This window comes from Lissotriton helveticus, chromosome 8 (genome assembly GCF_964261635.1).
Source record: "Lissotriton helveticus chromosome 8, aLisHel1.1, whole genome shotgun sequence".
NCBI lineage: Eukaryota > Metazoa > Chordata > Amphibia > Caudata > Salamandridae > Lissotriton > Lissotriton helveticus.
In genome coordinates, this window is record NC_136069.1 from 310,296,097 (window position 1) to 310,308,949 (window position 12,853).

Here is a 12,853-nt window from a genome sequence, read left to right on the forward strand (position 1 = left end):
CTCAAGAAGTTTAGGACGTCAGGATTATCCATATTAGATCCGTAAAAGGAACAAATTGTAAAGGGGACACTATTGATTGTAAATGGTACACTATTGATTATAAATTCAACAATCACCCAACGCCCAAATTAGTCCTCCTTAACTCTGACATGTTCCTACACCACGTCGTGCGAGTACAGCCACACCCTTAATAGTAGTGCTATGCCATGTATATGCCACAAGATCTAAACCAAATTTCTTCAGCCAACCACTTTTACTGCTAGGGATGTGGGTTTCTTGTACAAAGAGAATATCTATCTGCATAAGGCGTACACATTTGGCTAAAAAAAACCTTTTTCTCCTATCATTTAATCCACAAAATTCCATGAGATATTCCTCCCCCTTCTACCTGTCATTTTGTAGAAAAACAGGTTCTTCGTCGGGCCTAGACATTTGAAGCAAAACACAGTTCCAAATTGTACCAATGGTTACCAGTTTCCTTAAACAAATATAATCTTGAAAGAATCTGAACAACATTACACCACCACCACCCGCAGCACCCCCACCACCACTCTCTTCACCTGCCAATAGCTGTAGGTACAGCCCCCTGAGACTGCCTCGTTACCATTCAACTGAGTTGAAAAAGAATAATCCCAAGTGATTGACCCGGCTGCACCTTGCTCTGGGAAAGTACCTGGCTCTTTTATTTTGCGAACTGTCTCAGTATTCATCTGAGCTGTATCACTGCCTTCGTCCTCCCATTGCAAGCTACAAGCATCGCTCTCTTGTACGGCCCAGTCTTTACCATTACTGTCTTCACCAGACAGACTAGAAAATTGTCAGCAGGCTCCTCTTCCTTAGACGAAGTGGGTTCCAGGCTGGCAAAGTCCTTAGGAGTCACCTCTGTTATATCCTTTGACTGATCATGATTTAGAGAGACTCCATCTCCCACAATGCCTTGTTTCTGCAGCGAAATCGGATTCTGAATTGCGCCCAAGGATTCCGATAGAATCAGCAACTGAGGGATACCACTATCCCCGCTGACATCAGCAACAGGATTCTGTGAGAAAGTGCCATCTTTCTTACATTGGTATGCCCCCACTTTTTTCTGACTGCTGATGTGCTTTGACTGGGTTTGCCCTGGGCTCCTGCCAACCAGGTACCCAGGGCCGGAGTTCCTTCCCTACAACTGTGTTACAACTAACACCCAATTGACATCTCTGGCCACCTGTCAGCCCCCAGTAAATGGTACCCTAGGTACCCAGGGCCTGGTGACCAGAGAAGATCCCTGAGGGCTGCACACTTATTGTGCCACCCTCAGGGGCCCTGTACCCTGACACCCACACACTGCCTTTGCAGGCGGAGTGTCTAAGTACAGAACCAAACAAAGTCGACATGGCACACATCCCTGTGTTCCATGCCCATAGAACCCACTGCTCTGGCATACTTCAGTCACCCCTCTAGCTGGGTGCCCTATGCCAGAGGTGTGGGCACAGGTGCATGAGCCCTGTGCCCCTACAGTACCCAGGGCCATTCCTGGGCACTAAGTGCAGTGATGCCATTAAGAGTACATGGTGCTGGGAGGTTGTCATTACGAACTCCACAGCACCATAATGGCTACACTGAAGACTGACAAGTTTGGTATCAAACTTCTCAGCACATTAAACCCGCACTGATGCCAGTGTGGGATTTAATGTAAAATGCACCAGAGGGCATCTTAGAGATGCCCCTGAAAACCTAACCTACAATCCACGTCTGGGCTGAGTGGCTGCAGAAGCTGCCACACAGCAGACATGTTGCTGGACCCCTGGGTGGAGACCCCCCCCCCCCCCAGCTCTCCTGGGCCTGCAACCATGCACATCCTGGGCGAGGTGCTAGCTCTCCTCCTCCAGGATGGGCAGGGGGAAGCTTCAAAGGCATACCACCTCTGTGAGCTTCTCCAGACCATTTGCTGTGCCCAGCAGCTGGCCCCCTCCAGTCCAGACCCCCACTCTGGCTGGAAGACTGGCGGGAACAACTACGTCAGGAAGGGGGGTGTGCCAGCCTGTGCCAACCTCACCCCTCAGGTGGGGGAGACTAGGTGACGCACGACCCCGGGCTCCGGCCATCTTGAAGATGGGGAGCCCTGCCCAATCACAGCTAGGCTCCTGCCCCCCTCCTACAGGAGAGGAGTAGGCTAGGGGGTGTACCCACCCCAGGACACGGACCTATTGGTCCCTGTCCTTGCCCTAACTGAAACACCCCTAAATTCCGTATTTAGGGGCTCCCTGAATCTTCCTTCCGCAGATCCCGATAAGAAAAGAAGATCAAGAAGAAGAAGACCCGCGGTGCAGCTGCTAATAACAGGACAACAACAACTGACGTGGCCCCAGCCCTAAAGGCCTGTCGATCCTGGAACCTGCTCCTGCCTAATCCCGGCGACTCCAGCGGACAGCAACCTTGGGACACCCAGAGGACCTGCCTGCCTTGACCCTCTTAAAGCCTGGGACTCCCATCAGCAGAGGCTCTGCTGCAACAACACCCCTGATGCCAGCCAGGAAGCTCCGGATCAACCCACTCTGCGTGCGCCGAGCCGGCCCGTGCCAGAGTGATCCAGAACAACGAGGACGTCCCCCCGGCGACTGAGATCCGAAGTCCAGTGCCCAAAGACGACCCCGACGACGCCTGCAGCCTCAGGACAGAGGACCCCTCCGACCACGACCAGCAGGGGGGTAAGATTTCCCGACCTCAAAAGACACCCCTGCACCAGGCGCCCCACGGCCCCCTGTGCCCAACTCCTGGGTGTCTGCCTATCCTCCAAGATCCCAACATACCCCTCGGAGTGCTGGTTGCTCCAGAAAATCCTTTGTCACCGAGCCTGCAGCCTTTGTTCCCTTTTCAAGTTCCTCATTGAATAACATTGAGCGCCCGACAGCTCAAAAGCACCCTTCACCCAGCTGCCCCTGGCAGTGCAACCTGTACCCTATCCTACTTCCCCATTTGCCCGGAGCAAGTGACCAGGAGCCCAGCTCCCACAGCCGCGTGGCCTGCTACACCACCCGGAGGCCCCCTTTCCCTCATACGATAACATTGGGCCTAACTACCTCTGCACCTGGCCGCCCCTGTGCCGCTGGGGGTGAACCAACTGCACTTACCTGACCCTGGGGGACCCCTGAGTCTATGCCCAGAACCCTAACTTCACCAGCCAAGTACTCACCTGGAAACCGATAACTCACTTACCTGCCATTGGATAACATTGACTGGTTTGACTCGAAAAATCTTCTAAGTGTGAAGTTTTGGAAACTAAAAATATTCATATAAAATCACCTCTCAAGGGGAGAAGCCAGTACTGTACCTTGTAGCCCAGTACTGACCGCAAAAGTAATCCTTACCGGGTTTACTAGTAATCTGTATTTTGTCCATAGGAATCCATTGTCTGCTTTTCTATGAAAGTGTCTACTTTTGAAAACTTGAAATATTCTGTACAAATCATACTAAATACTGAAAGGCAATTACTCACCTGTTTTAAGTTGAGACCCTAGTGCTGGACCCAGGAGCCCAGTACTGGATTACAAAAGTAACGAAATCATACTTTACCTGCAACCTGAATTTTTTCCCATTGGATAACATTGCCAGTTTTTCATTGAAAAGTTTCTAAGTGTGAACTTTTAAAACAGCTTTATATTCCTGAAAAAAAACTACCATAACTAAAACGATTTTACTAAATTGGTTTCAGCTTAGAGACCCCAGGACTGAACCTAGGATCCACAAAGTAATCAACTGTACATATATGATGAAAACCCATTGAGCTCAATGCTATAGTTGGTCTAGAATTGTGTTGCCTACTGCAACCCCTGTATCTATTGTGTTCACAAAGTGTATTGCCTCTTTGCAAAGTAAATACATGAGAGTACTCATATCGAGAAAAGCATATTTTTGTACCTGTTGGTTCTAAAAATAAAACAACTATATCTGTTGATATAAAAACAATTGGCCTGGAGTTCAGTCCTTGAGTGTGTGAAACCTTTTGCTGACAGTGTGTACAACAAATGCTTTACACCGTCCTCTGGTACTGCCTTACTGCTCGACCAAGCTACCACTTTTGAGAGTAAGGTCAGTCCTGACTTTAACCTCTGTTATACCTCTGGGGTTTGTGGACCCTATACACACTGTACCTTATTCTGGTCCAGTATATATAGAGCCACTTTCTCACAGATTCCCATCCCCCACCATACCAGAGTCAGATCTGCGCTCTCTCCCACTGTCTACCTGACCCGACGCCTTACCTCGCAGAGGCTCGTTTGCCAGGGAAGTGGTCGTTAAAGATTTGTTACGAGTCTCAGGAATCGGCGGGGAGGCAGCGCCTTTACCACTTGGTTGTTCTCCTGCTACCGGGTCCTGCAAACCCTTATTCTTGCAAGACTGATTTTTAACAACGCGGGGACCGTCTGCCTCCCGCCAATGAAAATACTCTTTTTCTTCAGTGGGTCGCCTGACCCTGGTTATCCGCCCGCTGCCGCCTTTCCAGAGGGGGTCCAACAGAGTCAGGACTGACCCCAGCATGGTCCAACTTGCGAAGACTCCCAGGAATTGTCGGCGCCCCCGCGCCTTGCCGCCTTTGAGGACTGCTTTTGGAGGCATTGCCGCCTTGCCAGCGAGGGTTTTACAAGCCACCAAATGAAAAGGCAGTGGAACCCCCCACAGCCAAGACCACGACTACCAGATCATCCAAGCTGTGAGGACAGTACATCTTCTGTTCTCCCATAAACTACATGAGAGGAAGAGGTAAAGCAGGGAGAAGGGCAGGAGTCCGCTCACTCGGCCATAGTCATGGCCATCTTGCCCATCCCGCTGTTCAGGGAGACTTCCTAACATACAACATTCAGTAACAAACCTAAGGTATGGCAACCCTGCAGGAAATGGAGACTCTCAAAGGTCTGATTGAAAAAAGGAATTAGCACTGTCTTCAGGGACAGACACTATAGATATATAAACAGTCCGGGCCTTCGTAACTAATATAATCACTTTGATATCATTAATCTAAACAAGAAATCAGCATAATTGCATAGAAATCATCTACCTTTACCTCCTGCAAATGCATATATTGTGTAGCAGTATCATTAGCGCTTTGGGATGTAAAAAGAAAAGTGGGTGCATTAACTACAAGTGTCCAGATTAGCAAAGGACAATACTGAGAAACAAATATTGTAAGCTTCACTGGCCATGCTTGCAAGTTCTTTCCAAGAATCAACTGCAACACTGGACGTCCAGATCAATCAAGTATTAATAATGCTTCAGGACTAATGATTAGTCCAAATCTAAATTGAGACTTTTGACAGGAAACAGGACAATGCATTCAAATTAGTAGTAACTTTTTCAAGCACCAGGAACAAAAATGTAGCTGCATCTTCATATATTTTGTGAACTAGAGGCATCTGAAACAACCCTTTTCTTTTTAAAAAACTTTCCTGAAGCACTCTTTTCTTTTGAATATTTTCCAATTAGTGGTGCTAATTAGCACTGATGAAATTAGGATACTGAACAGATCACTCCAACTTACTTTCAAAATTCACAATACAAAGGAATATCTGCAATGTTCACAACCCATGTAAGTGTTAACAATTTAAACAATTAACAAGTTAACAATTTAAACACCCATCTGTATGGCAACTGAATATCTCCCCCCTTGGATTTTTAAATATACATGAATGAAGACTTCTCCAGATGAGGCTTAATTAGGGTGCTGAAATGAAAGAAACAATATCAACTTCTTACCTCTGTCCAGTATTGCTGTTTTGTATCTGTGTCCATGTGAGCAAACCCTCCTAAAACCAGAGCCTTCATTAGTGTTCTCTGTACAGAACTGGATAGGAAGTGAAGAGGTGGACTTCGTCTTGCAAATTGCTTTGCCAAATTCCACCAATTTTCACACTGAATGACTAAATTTGCCCTAGAAAAAAACAAGTTAAAAAAATACAGTACTTTGATTTATCATCTGGGCTAAGTTAAAATGTTGAGATCAAGTAAGGAGTTGACTATATCTACCAATGTCAGCACAGTCACTAGCAGAAATAGATTTCATAGGAATTATGTGATTTCTTTCTTTAACTTAATCTGAATTAAATGGTTTGCATGCATTGGTCTGAGAAGGTTTTTAAAACTTAAATAGGCACTGTAGTCTACCCTAAATAGGTATCTCGTACAGCACAAATATAATTAATTGGTTGCACATTGTTAGTCACAAGGGGGCTAAGACAATTCTTAAAACAAATTTCTTCAATACTTGTACAGTGTAACAAAGATGAAATTATGTTACCCATACTACTTCTGGGTACAACTTTCTTGAAAGGTGCATTTCAGCATCATGTATTTAAATATATGAACATATAGGCATTATGGTAACTTTAGCACTGCTAACGCTTTTCAGTAAGTACACAGTTTCACAGCTAAAGGATTTCCTGCAGTACGCACGATACACAAATACATAGGCCTTTAATGTTGGTATATAGTTCTTGACTGGTGATTTGGCTTAGTAAAAACTTTACCCAATGAATTAAATGTCTGATTGAGTAAAAAGCTTTTCATTAATTTTGCAATAGACTTTCCTATACACAACAAAGATATTCTAAATCCCCATAGAAATACAGAAGGACAAAGTGATTCAAAGAGAATAGGACGCAAAGTCTCCTGGATTGAAGAACTAAGGGATCACAGGTTCTTTCTAGCATTCCTCTTGTTAAATCATTATCCGCTCTATATCTAATGAAACCCACAATGTAGTTGCTGGGGTTTATATAACAATGTGTTAGTTTAAACAGAGTTCGCAGACTGCTCTGCTTATCTGGCCATTAATCGCTGAAGAATCTATGTTTGAATATTTACAATCAGATGAAGATATGCCCAGAAGCTCTTGCAGCTGTCTTACAGATCCTCACCTATGGAACGTTGCGCTACACTGCAGTCAAAGCAGTTTTCCCATTGTGCATATAGTTTGTGCATTCTTAGCCATTGTGGAGCTGGCGTTAAAGTCTCCAGGAAGACACTATTTTTCAAATCCAAAGAAACCACTCATTAGGTTTACAACCCACTTGGAATTGCTGTGTTTTACCATGCCAAGATATCATCTCAAAAGAAAAGTCACAGAGCTGATCTTCTGTTCTAATCAGAGCTGCATTTTCAAGATAAATTCAGAGCTCTTCTCACTTTTGGGCTGGGCTGAGGACAAACAGGAGGTGAAGTGTCGTGCTTATGGTTCACTCGAGTCTTGAAAATATTGACACCGAGAACCTCCGGCCCTCCTTTGCACTGCTGCCGCTTTTGTTACAGTGGGCAGATATTACAGCACTGCTGCAAAACTGGCCCTCAGTAACAAAAACAGCCCCCGTCATTACGGCCCACAGGGAAAACGCTTGGTGTCCACTACGGTCAGTCCAGCCCTGTATGAAACGGTCCCCACTGTTGTGCAAACAAACGCAACTACCACCATAAAAGGAGGGCAAAAAGGGAATGTTGCTACTAGAAACAGAACACAGACTGTGTGTGGGTAGTACTAAAAAGTATCCACTTCATACTTTGACATCAAGCATTGGGAGACACTGCCTTAGGACTGCCGAGATGTCAGAGTTTGATGGTGGTAACACTGCTTCACTGACTTCAAGGAGGAACCAATGCACGCTCAACCAGCCCATTCTCCCAAATACAGATAGCATAGTTTTGGACAATGGAATAGGTGAGCATATGTATGATTATACATATGTGTATGGACCAGCCCCTTGCTGCTGGCTAGAATTGTTGACGCATTTGCAGCATGTATAATCGAAGGACGAGTTACAGACTATGAGTGGTTCACTAACACCCCATGCATTTTGTCATTTTATGAGATACCAATATGTATTATACTAACATTAATGGAACTGTGCAACATTAAGGTCAAGAAAAAAATGGAGACTAACATCATCTAGAAAGGTAACTTTATACTACTTTTATGTTGTGGCTCTTTTGAATTTTCAAACCTTGGTTAGACTGCAAATAGGCAGCATCATGCAGCCTAGACAAAGTGGTTTCTCTCAATGTCTGGGGCAAACTGCACCAGTCCACGAAGAAGCCTCAGGAACATAGTCTTGGGAGAACGGGAGTGTGGTATTCCATGTAGCTACAGAGCATAGATGTCAGACAGGATAATTCCTGGAGTATGAGAACACATCTCTTAGCCCTGGCAGAAATCAGTCCCGACATCAGACAGAGGCTGGGATCCACGCAAAGTGTAGCAGTGATATCCGTTTGGAAATGGTGATATTAAGAAGCACAAATCTGTGGCTGCAGGTTACGTTTTGCAAATATATATCTGGACCCTTTTCAGAGGTGCAGCACAATAAAGGAATCTTCTGAGTACAAGAGAATACAGTAGGATCCCGGATAGGTCCAGATTTTGAAAGCTCAATGGCTCAGTAACAAAGAGCTCCAGCAGAGCTGTGGGTGTGTAAGAGGTAGCATTTACTATCCATGGACAGGGAGTTCACTTCAGGTAGAGGCAACAGTGGTCAGGCAGAAGTAGTCAGGACCAAAGAATATCTGGCGTCTCTGATCTGCAGGATCTTTGAAATCAGGAAATTTGGGGCATGAGGAAACACATAGAAATGTCCAGGTTCCGTCCAATATAAAATAATTCCCTGAAGTTATTATAAGCTGCAGATGGAGCAGGAATAATGGGGAACCCATCAAGAGTTTAGGAACCTCTTTCATGCATTCCAAGACTGGAACCAAAAAACGATGGAATGGGATGATGCTCAACTGTGGATTTTGAGCTTGAACCAGTCCTTTGCCAGACTGAGTTGCAAAGATCGGATAGAGAGCTTGACTGCAGAACACATGCAGAGAATCACCTGGACCTACCAGGCTGCCAAGGTCTCGTCATTAAATAAACTAAAGTTTGACTTTCGGGAAGGCCTTTGGAAAGCTTCAGTCAAAAATTTCCCATATGAACTGATTCCTTTTGGAAAGGATCAAAAAATGCTAGTATAGGGTCTTGCCAGAGAGAGGGCTAACACATACTCTACAACCTTCTTAGAAGCTGTTTGAATTAAAATGTCACCTATTCATGGGTGACCATGGATCTTCTGCTCATGCAGTAAGGCTGCCACCAAAGCATGAACCTCTGCGACCAAATGCAAACCAATTTGTGACCAATTAGCAGGGCCCTCTATTGACCGTGTTGATCTTATGGATGAGGGGGTACTACCAGTACTCCTTATGGAAAGGAGTGTGAAATTAGGCATACTGAAGATCCACTGTGCACATCCAATAACTGCTCTCCACATCTGCCAATACCTGGAAACTACTTCAGTAGACGGAACTGGGTTAGATCTTAAGGTCTCTCTCTCGACTTCCTGAAGGAGGTTCAAGGATGTCAACTGGGGCCTGGGTAGCCTGGAAGTTGGTTGCAGCACAAGCCCTAGGTGGTTCTTCACCAGTGAAAGGACTCACACCAGCGTGGAATAAGCGCCCTAAGACAGTCCAGAGGAGGGTGGGTAGTTCAAGGACAAGTCACTTCAGTTAAGGCCAAGGATATGAACATGTTTTGCCCCTGGACTGACACCGCTTGATCTGCTTATTGTCTGAAAAATTGTTAAAAGGAATCACTATCCTGAGTTGGAAGTATGTACATGTACCGTTTGAGCAGTACTGTCAGTTTTCTACTGATGGAGAAAATATTCCATCTTGGGAGTAAACAAGTCCTTTTATTATTGAACAGAAGATTGGGACCTTTTATTGGGACTTCAGCCACAACTGTCGCTGCATGGCAAGATCTGTGTCTAGGGTCTTAGAAGCCATGTTAATTATGTCCTTAGGCATTAGCAGTCTGTTCCGCAGTGCTCTTTCCGAGGTCTATGATAGAAATTACTTGCTGCAAGGAGTGGACACAACCCCTTTGCATCTGTGGGAGGAAGAAGTTTTGCTTTCTATGAAGCTCTTACCACCATCACAGAATGAGTCCAGGGATTTTGGAACGCAAAGACTGACCTTTGGGAGCCCTGTACTGGGCAGGGCTTGTCTAGCTGCAGTAGCAATTGTGGCCACTAAAAGCTAAGTGCTCTTATTCACTAGTAAAAACGCCTCTTTTTTATTGTGTTCCCCCTGATCTGTGCCTCGTTTTCCTTCGTGCTCCCTCTGATCTATGCCCCGTTTTTATCGTGCTCCCCCTGATCTGTGCCTCGTTTTTCCTTCGTGCTCCCCCTGATCTGTGCCTTGTTTTTCCTTTGTGCTCCCCCTAAACTGTGCCCCGTTTTTATTGTTTTCCCCCTGATCTGTGCCTCGTTTTCCTTCGTGCTCCCCCTGATCTGTGCCCCGTTTTTATCGTGTTCCCCCGATCTGTGCCTCGTTTTCCTTTGTGCTCCCCCTGATCTGTGCCTCGTTTTTCCTTCCTGCTCCCCCTGATCTGTGCCCAGTTTTTATTGTGCTCCTCCTGATCTGTGCCTCGTTTTTACTTCGTACCTCCCCCTGATCTGTGCCCCGTTTTTATCGTGTTCCCCCTAATCTGTGCCTCGTTTTATTTTCGTGCTCCCCCTCATCTGTGCCCCGTTTTCTATTGTGCGCTCTGCGTTTCTGTGCCCTTGCCCCAGTGCTGTCCTCCGCCCCCGTTCCTGATGCTGCAACCCCTGCGGCCCCGCCCCCCCTGACTGTCCATTCGCTGCCCCTTCCTCCCGACTCCCGCCTACCAGCTGCTCCTCCTTCCCTCCTCCCCATATATGGCGGCTGCTGGTGCGCCAAAGTCAAACCTAAGGCAAGTCCGTCTGCGCCCGTCCGCGCCTGGACCACCTCAGATGCATCCTTCTCAACACCCGCTTCACACGCAAACACGCTGTAGAACTCTGGGAACTACTGGACCCAACACCCCATACGTTGCCTTCCTGACAGACCTGGCTGAACCTCTCCTCGGCACCAGACATCGCCATAGCCATCCCGGAAGGCTGTAAGATCACGCGCTGGGACCGCACCAATGGAGTATGAGGAGGAATCGCCATCGTCCACAGGAAGTCTCTCAAAGTCTCAACCGACGACACCCTCAGCACTGCAGAACACCTGCACTTCCAGATCCACACCGATCCCAACACCACCCTCAGAGGAACCCTCCTCTACAGACCCCCCGGATCACAAGCACAGTTCAGCGACTCCATCACCGATCTTGTCAGCACACATGCCCTCGCCTCCACGGACTACATACTCCTCGGGGACCTGAACTTCCACCTCGAGAACACTAACGACAACACCAACTCCTCCACCCTGATCGACAACCTTGGAATCAGACAACTCGTCACTACACCCACCTAATCCACCGGCCACACACTTGACCCCATCTTCTCTGCAAGCTCCCACGTCTCCTTCAACCACACCACCGAGCTCCACTGGTCCGATCACCGCTGCATCCACTCCACCTTCTGGAAACTTACCACACACCACCGCACCCAACAGATGCAGCGCCGCTGCTAGAGCAAAATCACCGAAGACCAGCTTTCCCCCTCCCTCGCCCAGAACCCATCTGCAGATCCAACCGACCCCGTCGCCCGCAACCTCAAACAGTAGATCAACGACTGCGCCAACACCCTCGCCACCCTCAAGAACCCCTCCAACACCCACACTAGCAAGAAAGACAGCTGGTTCACCAAAGACCTCCAGGCCTCCAAGCGAACCTGCTGAAAATGCAAAGAAAAAACTGGAACCGAAAACGAACACCGGAAACCTACACCGCCCACAAGAACGCCACCCGCAGACACCACCACCTCATCAGATCTGCCAAAAGGACTTCCTTCAAAGACCGCCTAGACAACAACGCACACAATAGCAAAGAGCTCTTCAACATTGTGAAGGAACTCTCCAACCCCAGCTCCAACGACATCCCACCTTGACAAGACCTGTGCGACTCGCTGATCACCTTCTTCCATCGCAAGATCGCAGACATCCACAACAGCTTCAACACCTCCACCCCCCGGACAACCACTGAGACCGCCACTCCCACGACCACCACCCGCCCCAACCGCCTGATCTCCTGGACCAACATCAACGACGACGGCACCATCAAGATCATAAACACCGTCCACTACGGATCCCCGGACGACCCCTGCCCACACCACATCTTCAACAAAGCCAGCAGCACCATAGAGCCCCATCTCCGGAAAACCATCAACATCTCCTTAGAGACAGCGACCTTCCCGGAGAGCTGGAAGCACGCAGAGATCAACACCTTACTCAAAAAACCCAAGGCAGACCCCAAGGACCTCAAGAACTTCCGACCCATCTCCCTGCTTCCGTTCCCGGCGAAAATCATCGAAAAGGCCGTCAACAACAACTGACCAGCTTCCTCGAGGAGAACAGCATCATGGACCCAACCCAGTCTGGGTTCCGCAGCAACCACAGCACCGAAACTGTCTTCATCGCTGCCACCAATGACATTAGGTCCCTGCTAGACAGAGGAGAACCAGCGGCCATCATCCTCCTGGACCTGTCAGCCTCCTTCAACACGGTCTGCCACCGCACACTACTAACACGCCTCTACGATGCCGGAATCCAAGAGAAAGCCGTGGACCAGGCCTCCTCCTTCCTTGCCGGCAGAACACAGGCGGTCCGCCTCCCCCTTCCGCTCCGAAGCCACAGAGATAATCTGCCTTGTACCCCAAACCTCATCCCTCAGCCCAACGTTGTTCAATGTCTACATGGCACCTCTCGCCCACATCGCACAACCTCAACATCATCTCCTACGCCGACGACACCCTGCTGATTCTATCCCTCACCAAGGACCGCCAAAACCAACCTCCACGAAGGAATGAAGGCCGTCGCTGACTGGATGAAAATCAGCCGACTGTAGCTGAACTCGCACAAGACAGAGGTCCTCATCCTCGGT

The 12,853-nt window shown here is 47.7% G+C and overlaps 1 protein-coding gene across 1 annotated transcript in view; it reads right to left on the bottom strand.

Moving 5' to 3' along the window:
* Window positions 1-12,853, bottom strand: part of XPO4 (exportin 4) — a 471,754-nt gene that overhangs the window by 83,385 nt on the left and 375,516 nt on the right. Inside the window, exon 16 of the mRNA XM_078657083.1 lies at window positions 5,734-5,908. Within this exon, the coding sequence (XP_078513209.1) occupies window positions 5,734-5,908 (175 nt within the window). The remainder of the gene's footprint in view (window positions 1-5,733; window positions 5,909-12,853) is intronic.